The 13,440-nt window shown below is 35.0% G+C and overlaps 1 protein-coding gene across 1 annotated transcript in view; it reads left to right on the top strand.

Annotated features, from left to right (window-relative positions):
- Window positions 1–12,794, top strand: part of LOC150108597 (uncharacterized) — a 186,253-nt gene extending 173,459 nt beyond the window's left edge. Inside the window, exon 13 of the mRNA XM_090416046.1 lies at window positions 12,507–12,794. Coding sequence (XP_090272172.1) covers window positions 12,507–12,613 — 107 coding nt within the window. The 3' untranslated portion in view covers window positions 12,614–12,794. The remainder of the gene's footprint in view (window positions 1–12,506) is intronic.
- Window positions 12,795–13,440: the final 646 nt, after the last annotated feature.

Below are 13,440 nucleotides of genomic sequence, written 5' to 3'. Positions count from 1 at the left end.
TAGGAATACAATTTGGTCGGCTAAATCCCAAATTGCCAGCCCATCCTCGTTTGTTCAGTATCCAAGTAGATACCCAACAGGGTGCACCACGAGAAGGTGAGGATTGGACATTAGGTCAGAAGCCCTGGTCAGTTCTCTGCATTCCTTTAAAGGCTACGTGGAGGTCTCCTCTCAGTTATACAGCTTTGACCCTTAAGCACCCCTACCACCTTCTTGATATTTATTTTCTATGTTCTTGCCAAAGTACTCCCATGACTTTTGTTTAGCTAGTTTTACACAGTGTTTCGCTTTCTTACATTTGTCTCTGTATTCTCTAAGAGCAAAAGCTGACTTATTTGCCAGGAACTTTTGATATGCTTTCTTCTTTTCCTTTGCTGCCTCTTTAACTTCCTGTGTCCACAATGGTTCTGATTTTTCTATCCTTGTAGACAACCTCACCACATGCTTCTCTGGCTGAATTAATCAGGGTTTTCTCCAAGGTTTGGTTCCTGTTCTGAAACTCTTTCATTTTTTCTTCAATAATCTTTGTGTATTTTAGTCTACAGTTCACATCTGAGAGCTGCTCAACTTTTATTCGCTTTAAAACTTTCTTACATGTTATTCTTTTCAATATGAAATTCAGTTTTATCCTGCTCACGACTAAATAGTGATCACTTCCAATTTCAAATCCTCTGTACACTCTGGTGTCCTGCACCAGGGAGAAAAACATCACTATCAACAATAACATAGTCAGACTTTTCTTATTCCTTGCCTCTTCTCTCCATCTGAATTTGTGCACATTTTGATGTTGGAACATGGTGTTAGTAATAACCAGTTTTTGTCCTGAGAAGAAATCCAACAGATATTTGCCATTATTATTAGCTTTGCACTTTTCTCCAAATTTTCCCAAAATATTTTTGTGTCTGACAATCATTTCCTACTCTATTTAGATCCCCAACAAGGACCAACTTTTCCTTTTTCATTGTGTCAGTTGCTTTTTCTAAAGCATCAAAAAATTCCTCCATTTCTACCTTAGTAGAACCTTCTGTGGGACCATAGGCACAAATAAGTTTTATTGTCCAAATCCCCATTCTGATATTTGCCTGCCATTCAAGAAGATTAGCCTCGTATTTTGTGTTGAATACTATGGCTACTCCTTTTCCTTGATTGTCATTGTTTGAATATAACATTTTGTGTTTATTGCTCAGAAAGATCTCACCAGTTTTGGTCTTGTTTGTTTCAGTCATCCCTATTATATCAATCTGGTACTTAACTAATTCCTCAGCTAGCTCCATTTCTTTGCCATTCAGGCTTCTTATGTTGATAGTATCGATCTTTAACTCTGGTGATGTTGAGTTGGGGGGTGTGCTTTCAGATTTGTTCTGGTAGCTGACTTTTCACTGTTCGCCCTGATTCCCTGGCGAAAACAAAGGGGGCTTTGTTTAACTGGGTGACGCCCCAGCTGCCGTGAAATTTTGTCATGTTGTATCATCATTTGTGTATTGGTCTAGGCCAATAAGAATACAATTTGGTCGGCTAAATCCCAAATTGCCAGCCCATCCTCGTTCGTTCAGTATCAAAGTAGATACCCAACAGGGTGCACCACGAGAAGGTGAGGATTGGACATTAGGTCAGAAGCCCTGGTCGGTTCTCCGCATTCCTTTAAAGGCTATGTGGATGTCTCCTCTCAGTTATAGAGCTTTGACCCTTAAGCACCCCTCAATGTAAACTATGATTTTTAATTCTTGGAAAAAAAGTATTTGGAATCAATACAGTTTTTAGCACAATTTCATATACTAAAAAATTGGCTGGCATGCTTTTATTAAAAATCAACTAAATAATTAATCCCAAAATCCTAAATTAAATTATTTCAGTTTAAAAGCAAAAAAATTCACAAAACTAACAAGTAAAATAATATTAAATTACATACACTTACTGTTTAAAAATGTATTTTTCTTTTTAAATTGGTTTCACTATAAATTTACAATTCGCACTTCAGTCTGTGACTCACTAGACATACATGGCAAACAAACTGGTTGCTGTTCACAGCAGTAATGAACTTTTTTTCACAAATCAGAAAAAGATGAACCAAAATCAGGAACGCATGTTTTATTGCTGCAGTAAAACATGTTCTATTAGTACCCTACTGTGGGCCAAAACAGGCTAACCTGTAATAAAATTTTAAGACAAAGCATCCCATGGTCAAGGGTGTAAGGTTACATATCTCAATAACTTTTACGATTATAATTTGTGGAATGTTTGACTCGATCTTGGGAGGAGTGCCACGTTGCTCCCCCCCGCTCTTGCAGATGCCTGTGACTGTATGATTGCATTTTTATCGATGTATGAAAGTTTTGAGAGTGCATAGCGCATCAGTGCTCATCTTAATTGGTCCAGTGCAATTACTTGCAGGATAACCTTGAATACTTCTGCGTAGAGTGGGGGAACACTCTGTTTGTTTTAGGATTTATTAGAAAAAAACAGTGAAGGAGAATGCTATATTTGGTTGGTGTATTTGAAATACTCAAAGATGAAAATATGTGAACCATCATTTATAAGACATGTGAGAATAGGAAATGAAATGAAAGAATAAGTGTGAGTAGAAATATTATCATTAATATCAAACGAATTATTAATAATTAACATTTGTGATATGTGTGTGTCCTATACGTTGCTGGTAGAGTGAATAGCACGATCCTATAGTCTAGACATGAATAAGTGAATTTATGATGTCATAATTAAAAAAAAAAACTTACGAGGAGATGGAGAGTATGGCAGGAATAAATATGGTTTGTTGGAGCAGCAAATTATCTTGTAAAATTTGTTGCACATGTTATGTGTATTTCTCTGGTTTGTGTATCTTTCGCTATGTTTTCTGAGAATTTTCTTTTGTTTACCGAGACTCAGTATCCATAACATCCGATCATTATCGGAATTATCCACACTTTCAGGAATCTTACATTCATTAGTTTTTTTAGTATCAGCGGTTCTTCTGTCTTATCAATCTCACATATGCTGGTATTTTGTTGTAGAACATCTTATAATACACAGAAGTATTCATTTTTATTCAGGAATAGATAATTTTTTACTGTCTGTTGTTTCCGAAGACTAGAATAAAAATGTCTCTATACCGTTAAAAAACTTTGCAACACTCAACAGATGCTATACTGCACAAACAAGAGAAACAATTAGTATTTTTCTCCTAACATCCACTTTCAAATTTTCAGTTCCAGAAAACGTGTAACAGCTGTTTGTAATACAGCCATTGGATACAGAAAGCACTCAACTCATGACAAGTGACAATGTTCAATTGGATTGGTTGACACAATAACCATTCACAGCCTCTAGGTGCTATTGTCTCTGAGCGCACCCAGCCTCCCCTTCTAAGCAGTTTAAAAATATTAGAATGCTAAGAATTTGACCCGCTGCACCTTCTTTACATCTTTTCAAAGGGCTCGAAGGTGTATGTATTTTGGAAGCACATCCAGGCTATTAATGTGAATATGATGCAATGTTTAAGTGTCAAAAAGTGTCCTCTTCATGAATCATTAATGCTTCATTATCCTCATGAAGAGGGCAATGAAGCATTAGTAAATTGTGTTTAATTTTAGGAATCACATGAAGTCTGCAAACAATTAGGGAGTCTTTAATGGGAATAAATGCCAAAATATAATATCGGTGATACTGATATTTCATGGATAAGCACCGTATACCTAGCACACCCAGAATATTCGCCCCTGGTCTACAGCAGAGCGCAACGGATCTGCCAAATGTTCACTTTTGTCTTTGGAATCTGCCAGGTGAAGAACTTTGGCCATAAACCATTTTAAGGTAACTCCAAAGCCAGAAGTCACAAGGGTTAGGTCTAATGAACATGTGGGCTCTTTCGTAGAAAATGAGTGACTGGTTACTTATCCTTTGTGACATGTTGATGCAATAATTGTTGAACTTCATGTCCTATGTGATGAGATGCTCCATCTTGAATCAACACTGTTGTGTTCAGGCACCCTGTTTGCTACAGTTGCATGATGAAACTGCTCAGTGTGTCTTGATAATGTTCAACTGTGACCAGGTAGGTCATGTCCAGTTTGATGGATTTTTTCAGAGAAAAATGGCTCAATAATGAACATGACATAATGTGACCTTTAGCAAATGTAAGGGATCTTGTTGAAATGCACATGAATTTTCTGTAGCCCAAATGTCACAGTTTTGAGTATTGATTTCAGCAAAAATGAAATTGCACTTCATCATTCCATAGGATGTTCCAAGGCCACTCCTTGTCCATTTCCATGCATGCCAAAAATTTCAATATAAACGTTTCTCGGATACTGGCATCTCCCATTGCAATTCTTGGCTATGTTTATACAAGTAGTATTGCAACACTTCATGCAAAGTTATTCATACTGTTGTGTATAGCAAATCTAATTGTCTTACTACGACATGTGCACTACATGAACCTACAGCATTTTCATTTGATCTCAACAGCTGCAGTTGCAACATCTTTAGTCATTTGTGGAATTTCAGATTTACGGCTTCTTCCTGGTTGGATTCTCAAACTGTATGTGATGTTGTTGGGCCTTTTCAGGAGTCTAGGTGTGTGTACTTGCAAAGTGCTGTTGCAGCAACATTTTCTCCATTTCTATATAAATACTTCACAAGCAAGTCACATTTAGGCAAAGTGAGATCCATCATGCAAGTTGAAGGGTTGTAGAGTCAGTATTGCTTCTTCATTTGTACCACCTTGTGGCTCATGCGGTATGTAAAATTCACTATCTTTTCTCCTTATTAGTCATTTTTTGGACTTTTTTTTTTCTTCATGTAATCTGGTTAGGCTACCCCAAGTTTGAGGGTATTCCGTCTGCTGTTCTCTCTCTACAGATTATTCTGAATAGGGGTACATTAATTTGAAACATGATGTATATCAATAAAATCACTCAACTGACTTTTATAATCTTAATTGCATAATCTAAGATGTTGCCAACAAAATTATTATGACTTAAAAAAAATTAATTAGTCTTTTGTGAAATGATAAATTTCTTAGAGTTTTCTAAAATTGTAGAGAAAGTGAACTGTCAATATCAAAAAAATTTGATACTGCTCTCCACTTCTATGACATTTAAAGGTGATAGGTTGCTTCCCTCCTCACTTAACTTCAGCAATACATTGTAGGCCCTCACATTATCATCCCACAGCTGGTAGCAATTACTACAAAATGTGAGGGCCTACAACGAATTGCAGGTTTTATTTTTGTCCACCTTTGCAGAAAAGCAGCTATATAAATCAATAGTTACATAAACTGGAAGTAATATTCATTCTCCTTGTAACTTTTTTGTACATTTAAGCCTTCAGTTTACAATAAAATAAGTTCCTTCAAGCAAATATGACTGCAGTGCTTCATGTTGCAAATCAATATAATGTTCCTTGCTATATTTACACATTTTAAATCTCTAGAGTGCTGACATAACCTACAAGAGGAAGAACAAAGAATCGCCTTGAGAGTACATAATTTGACCATGACGATTCTTTGCTCTTCCTCTTGAAGAAATTATTACATGATTCAATTTACATTGTTACTAACTTCCTATTAACAACATTCCTCCACATTAGCCTGTTATTTGTCAGATCTTATATTTTGATATAAATTTCTTTCATGCCATCCGTCATACCTGTTTTGCTATATTTTCCTCTCTCTTATTCTGTTTAAATGACCACATCACCATAGATTTGGTCTGCTCACACATTCTTGAATGCTAGTAATGTCACTTTCCTATCTGATATCTTTATTTTTCATATGATTCTGGCAAATCTGTTCTCTCTCTCTCTCTCAAATGCTTAGTAAGGAAATTTGTGCTTACATTCTCTTATTTCTTTTTTTTTATGGATGAGTGCTTTCTGAATTATGCATTATACTGTAAAATTTTTATACCTCCATATTTGAACAGTTCTGATTAAACATTATCTACCTCCAGCTGCCCTCCTACATTTCAGGCTTCTGTTGGCTTTTTCTATGTCAAATATTCGTTAGGTACTTGTAACTGCAATCCTCTTGAATATTTAAACTACTCTTACATACTTCTATCACTGCTGGTGCCATTTAGGTCCATGATAATTGCTTCAGATAATTGTTGATTGACATAGAAAGTTTTTAACTCTCACTTTACTATGACAGTATTCAGATTAATAAGTGAAAGATTTTTTTAACTTAAAATTCATCAATAAGTTATAAGTTTTACATGACCAATTATCAGAAATTTAGATTCCTTGCTTGTGGTAATTGGTAACTTCATTCCAGAAAAAATATTGTTACACTAATCATTTGTATATCATGCACATCTTCCACTGTTCTTACTGCTGTTTTATTCCCCCCCCCCTTCCCCCCCCTCTCTCTCTCTCACACACACACACCCTCCTATGAAGAAAATGTTTCCTCTTTACTCTAAAACCAACAGAATGGTTTTGAAACCAGCCTTTGCCAACTTTTGTTGCTCCACGAGGACTTTATTCCTCCACATGAGACTTGAGTTATTTCTTTTGTAATGAAAACATTTATCTATTACAGTCTCTTTGAAAGTAAATTCTTAGTTAGTTTGCTTTTTTTTTTTTTTTTTTTTTTTTTAAATAAAAAGTGCTCACAAAGAAATACAGAACATAAATAAGTTAATTCAATTAAATTACTTCATCTATTTATAATACAGGCAGTCCCCAGCTTAAGAGTTCTGCAAACTTTGCGTAACTTAAGTCTTACATAAGTTAGATTTAATCCTCCTCACCTGTTAACTGCACCTTATTGCTTGTGTTTATGCAGTAATGCATTAACATGATTTAAAAGTTATTTCTTGTAGTTCATTCAAGAATTGATACAAATTGGAATTCAGTATGTAATTATTAATGCAAAGTAATAACAGTATAAATAGTATGAGGTTTTTTTTTTTTTTTTAATGTTTAATTTGGCATTCATCCTTCCTTGTGTAAATATCAAGAGATGACTGAACACTGACTTGTTTCTTCTCTTCATAAATCTCTCAATAACAAGTTAACATGTCATCTATTTCTCTCTTTGGACTTTTAAGAACAATGAGTCATTAGGATCCATGAAAACACTAAAAATATTACATTGGTGTTGAAAGTGAGGCTGAGGAAAGCGTATGCATGTACAGTGTGGGCTGTCTTTCTTGTGCAAGACTGCCATTTAGTGACAGGCTAAGTAAACTTTTTTATAATTTGCCATTTTTACAGCCCTTTCAAGATAATTTATATAAAGTCAGGAACTGCTTGTATTTTAAATCAAAACCATGATTATAAAATTAGGATGTGATATTTTTCCTAATACAACTTTCTTTGGAGAAGAGGTGGATTGTAGACTGTACTGTCTCACCTATTGCATAGCAATATTTATCAGGCCAGGTTTCATAAGCTTGCCCACTGGCCATTCTCACTTGATTATATTAAAAAAAAATCCATCAGATTTCTTGACAATATCTTGTCCCTAAAACCCACAGATATGGTAGTCACATTTTGCACTTGGAAATTTTTCAGTTTTCACAAGCTTTCCCTCCTGCTATAATTAAATTGTTCAAATTTTTTCACATATTCAGGCTATTTTAGCTGTAAAAAAGAATGTACAAGTAGATTGAGAATACCAATAAGGGAACTTGCCTTAGCAAATTTTTACCTGGAACATCTCAAAGGCCCTTTGTTTCCTTTCTACAGCTGAAACTTTCTTTCTAGGTATGCTTTGTGAATGACATTTTTACCACATGACAACATAGTTTCTCCTCCCTCCCTCCCTGCTGTTTTCTGGGAGCATTAGTTCTACATCCTCTCTTCATAATACTGCTTCATAGTATAAACACAAGAAAAGTATTGAGTTTGCTAATCTTTAGCTGGATTTAAATCTCATCCTCTGAGTAAAATTTTAAAAAAATGTGATAGATGGCACTCAATTAGGTAGTCATTGAAACATATTAAATTTTTAACTGAAAAAGAACTAATATCCTAACTAGGAGCCAGATAAAACAAAGTTAATCTGGTAAAGGATAAAGCTGCTCTTAGAATGTTGGTCTCACAGATCTTTGGCAGATTAATGCAGTATATATGTTGAGGGTTGGGATGCTTCATAGCTGATTCTAATTCTATCAATAGTCTTTCAGATCTATAGCATCTTTGTGCAGGAAAGAAAAATGAAAGAACGCATTTTTAGAATCAGTCATGAAACATCCCCCTAACTTTAATAAATGCAGGTTCATTAATTTGCCACAGATCTAAGAGACCATCCACCTAAGTCCACATTTACCATGACTTTCCTAAATTAAATTCATTTTTATCTAGCTTCCAGAAGACACTTACTTAGGACAAAAGTTTCTTTTCAGTTGCAATTTAAATTGTTTTCGAGCTCTCTAATCAAATGCTGTGTCTGGTCTACACTTCAACATGGACGACTCACTGCAGAATCTTTCATTCTAGATCTCCCCTTTTACACAGCTTTTGAAATTTGAGTGCATATTTGAGAAGTGTGTGCTGAAGTGCTTCTACACTACATCAGCTTGAACCATAATGACTGTTTTTCTTACCAAAAATTTCTGAAAGTCTTATCCTTATTAACTGAATTTATATATATATATATATATATATATATATATATATATCAACTTCATATATATGCTGTCACCACTGAGCACATTGCTCATTTTTTGCTTATGAAGTTCAGTGATGATTCTATAAGTGAAAAATGAGCTGTGTTTTGGATTTTCTAAAGATGATCTCTGAGTTTCAGATTGAAATGTATGTTATTTAGATCAGTAATAAACTTTCTTATGTCTGTATATAGTCTATACCATGAGTACCACTTGAAACAAGTTACTGTCACTACTTGAAGCTCATCTGAGATCATCAGTAATACTCTCACCCTGCCTCACAACCACTGTCTTCCAAGAAATATTATATATCATTGTGTTCTATTTCTAATAGCATATCATTCTCTGTCAGCTGTCTCATTTACATTATTGATTTGTAGAGTGAATAAAATCCATTTTACGAACTTTTCCATTTATTCTTTGTATTTCTTGCATTGCTCTGAAACAATTTTCTTTCAAGACCAATGGAAGTTGAACCATTCCTGAAATCCTCTCTTGCATACCACCATTGTTTGTTTCATACGTATTGTGGTATCTTATGTACATGGCCCTGCTGTCTTGTCATTATTTCCCTGCTTGAACACAAGTGCATACACACTTTCAATGGTTGCCATTTAGATCCCTTCAGTAAGACACTTCAGATTTTTTGTAATGTACTTAATAGCCAACATCCCAAAATTCACTTTACTTAGAAAAATAGAATCAAATAACTATTCACCTTTTCTTGGCTTTCAGGTGGTTCATTGTCTTTTTACATTTATTAGAAAACCAACAGTATAGAATTCTTAAAACACTAAGTCATAGAGACAGGGATATTTATTCTGATGATGTAACCCTTTCCACAGAACTAAACTATGTTTACCATACTTTCTTGGCAAATGGCTACAGTTCCTACAAAATAGGTATGTGAGCTTTCTTGTATGTTTGTTTGTAGAAATTAAAAATGGAAAGTCAACTTACATGGAAGTAAATTTTATAAAAATTTAAAATTTTTACCTAAGTATCAAAGACATCCTCAGTACATTAACAATGGAACACAAAATAAAATGCAATAAAGCAATTTTTTTAAAGTGCCACTCAGCATAAGACAGCAAATTGTCAGTAAATTCATGATTTGATTGGAATAATGTTGCATATCATCACTCCAGTCAAATAGTTGAACCAGCAAGACCTTATTACATTGTGCTCATAATATATTCTGCTAAAGACCTTCTACAGCAAGAATTGAATTATACGAAATCTGCCTCTCTTCACCCCCCCCCCAATAGCTTTTATGCTACTTCTCCAGATTTCTTGTATTTTACTTTATACAGGTATCCCTCGTTATATGCGATCTCACTTTACGCATATAATTTAGTATTTTCCTATAACACGATTTTAAAAAGCTAATTTTAAAAATCGCAACCGGTAGCAATTTCGCAGTCACCCTGTGCATGATTACACGACTTTGTGTGCTCACTGCTTTAACAAGGCAGCATTATGCTGCATGTCATTGTGCTCATAGTAGGTGTAGAACTAGTGAGCTCCATTGTTGGAGTCTTCTGCAATGCAAACATTATGGAAAAAAGAGGTAATTGTGCTCAAAATACTTCCAAGACTAAAAAAACGGAAAAGCTATAACACTGGAGAAAAAATTAGAAGTTATAAAGAGGTATGAACGTAATGAGTGCACAGTCGACATAGTCAGAGCTACAGGAATTTCAGAATCAACTTTAAGAACAATAAGAAATCAAGCAGAGAAAATAAAAGAAAGTTATAAAACTGCGACAAGAATGTCGGCAACTAAGATAACACAGATAAGGGCACCAATTATGGAGAAATTGGAAAGGATGTTGACCCAATGGATTGAACATGAAAATCAACGTGCTGTTCTGTTATCCACCTTGATTATCCAGGCTAAGGTGAAAAGTTTGTTTGATTTGAATGGTATGGATCCTGATCCTAAAGTGCAATCTTTTGCTGCAAGTGCTGGGTGGTTTGAACGTTTCAAGGTGTGACATGGATTCCATAATCTCAAGCTGACTGGTGAGGCTGATGTTGCTGCTGAGAACTTTCCAGCAAAATTTCTAAGTGTAATTCAGGAACATAGTTATTTGTCTCAGCAAGTGTTCAATCTTGATGAAACGGGATTGTTCTGGAAGCGTATGCCTAGTAGAACATTTCTATCAGTGCAAGTTAAGAGGGCCCCAGGTTTTAAAGCTTCCAAAGACCGTCTCACTTCGCTGTTAGGAGGAAATGCATCTGGAGATCATAAAACTAAACCACTGATGGTTTATCACTCCGTAAACCCACGCGCACTTGAGGGCTGCTCGTAGGAGGATTTGCTATTGTGTGGTGGTCAAATAAAAAAGCATGGATTACCGGAGCTGTGTTTGAGTCCTATTTTTGCAATGAATTGCATCGTGAATTGAAGGCTTATTGTGACAGATAAATGTACCCTTCAAAATTCTTCTGCTTGTGGGCACCAGGACATCCTCCAAGCATTGCTGAAATTGATGAGAATATAAAAGTTATTTTTCTGCCATCAAACACAACATCCCTCATTCAACCCATGGATCAGGGTATTGTTGCAACTTTCAAGAGTTATTATCTCCGCGGAACATTTTTGCAGCTTGTTCAGGCTACATGTACCGATAGTGAAGATAAAATTTCAGTGAAAGAATTTTGGAAGAAATATAAAAATGGCAACTGACAACATTGGAGAGGCATGGGCAGAAGTTAAGCAGTCCTGCATGAAGAGAGTTTGGAAGAAAATTTGGCCTGGAGATTCTGATTCTAGTGATTTTGATCCTGAAAGTGAGCTTGCCAACTGAAGACATGACATAGTTAAAATGGCAAAATCTATTGGATTTGAGGATGTAGATGAGACAAATGTGGATGAACTGCTAGAGTTCCACTCATCAGAGCTCACTAATGAAGATCTTCTGGAAATGGAAAACAACATGAATGATGAAAGTCGAGCCCTTTGTTGCTGAGCCCATCAAACTGCTTTCAACAAAACGACTGAATTTCTTAATCACATTGACAGTTCTATCAGAATAATTAAAGAAAATTATCCTAATGAGACTAGAAGTACCCAAGTTGCGAGAGAAATTCAGAATTCTTTGATTTGCTACAAAGAACTTTATAGTGAGAGGAAGAATGCTGCCCATCAGCTGAGTCTCGACTGTTTCATTAAAAAACTTGAAAATCATCTGCCTATCATCCCAGGGACTTCAAGAGAGTATGATCCAGAAGTACGTAGTGTTTATGACATTGTATTAATTAAATTCATTAAAATTTCTTTTGCTCACAGGTATAAAGCTTTCATTTTTTTTATCCTTCTGAAGAAATCCCTATCTCACCAATGCTAAATTCAAATCACTTTACGCAATTATTTCATAGAACCAGTTAATCACGTACAGAGAGGGACACCTGTATTCCCCCCTCCCCCCCACTGACCACGACGTCTATAGACATCCAGCTAAATCTGGATATGATTCTGTAACACCTATTGAATAACATGAATAAGAAATGCAATTTGGTCTCACTATTTCATCCACAGTGCTGTAGGGAGGTTAAAGGAATTTCTGAATGTATTGCTGAAGTTCCAAAACCTCTTAATATTGTAGTGTCCTTTCTTCCTGTCAGGAAGATTTGTACCTTCCTTTCCTCATCTGAAAAGAAGCTTTCCATATGTTTACCAGATCCCTTCCTCCTGTGGTTTGTCTTTGAGTACAGTTTCTATACTTAGGCAATTTAGGAACTGTTACTTCTTTCTTTAATTTTTTTTTTTTTTTAAAATTAATTTTTTTTCTCATGCATGTATTAGATTGTACGGATTTATATCATATTTAACTGTTTAGTGTGTGTGTGTGTGTTTGTGTTATATATATCTTAATTTTGTTACTGCAGGATTTGGAGGCCCAGGAGCAGGTTATAGTGGTCAAGGAGAAGGTCCAGGTCCTCAGAGTGGGCGTGGGGTTGCCCAAACACAAGGATATCATCCATACAGGCGTTAATGAAAATAAGTACTTTTGTTATGGCCTCATCATCATCATCATCCATTGCATTGTTTTGTTGTAAGAAAATCAAGTGTTTTAGCCATAAATTCAGTGTCATTGAGATGTGTTTGTGTACATTCATTTAAATATCACTATCGGTGATCATTGTCTTAAATAAAGCACATTTAATGACAGTGTATCTTTTCTTTTTTGTGATAAATGAAAACTGAGCAGGGCAGTGTGCTGTAGATAACAAAGAAAATCATCAACTTTTAGAAAGACGTTAATGTTTTATAATTAAGACAATGGCTCTGGTATAAATAATCTCAAGTGTCTTTATTAGCATGCAGCATTTAATCTTTGAGTATGTAAGGGCAGATGGTATGTAGACTGGCACTATGAAATTAAATTGATTTTACAGAACTAAGGTCTTGACCTGAGTTCTGTAAAATCAGTACTGTTTTATGCTCATTCTTGCAAACAGTAAAAGTTTAAAACTTTAAAAGAAATTCACCTGTGTTACCGAACTGAATTACACATCCTGATATTTTAATTTACTGAACACATTCGTATATTTTAATTTAATCTACTCAACCTAAGAGCAATATGCTATCTGTGTTGGTATTGGAATGAGGTCACAGTACTTTAGAGGGAAGATAATGGATAACTTATTGGCTGCTGAAACCCAAAATACAGCTGTTGGAAGTAATGTGGATATTCCATACAATTTGTGTGGTGTTAAAACTAGAAAATAAAAAGAAGAAATTAGTCACCTTATACAGTAATTTCATATTTACTATTTTATTATTCTAATAAAAAAAATTCAAAATGTATCTTTGTTTTTG

The sequence above is a fragment of the Typopeltis vanoorti genome, chromosome 3 (assembly GCF_054136105.1).
Source record: "Typopeltis vanoorti isolate ZY-2024b chromosome 3, IOZ_Tvanoo_1.0, whole genome shotgun sequence".
Classification (NCBI taxonomy): domain Eukaryota; kingdom Metazoa; phylum Arthropoda; class Arachnida; order Uropygi; family Thelyphonidae; genus Typopeltis; species Typopeltis vanoorti.
The sequence above is the reverse complement of the archived record's forward strand: the minus strand, read 5'-3'. Positions and strand labels throughout refer to the sequence as shown.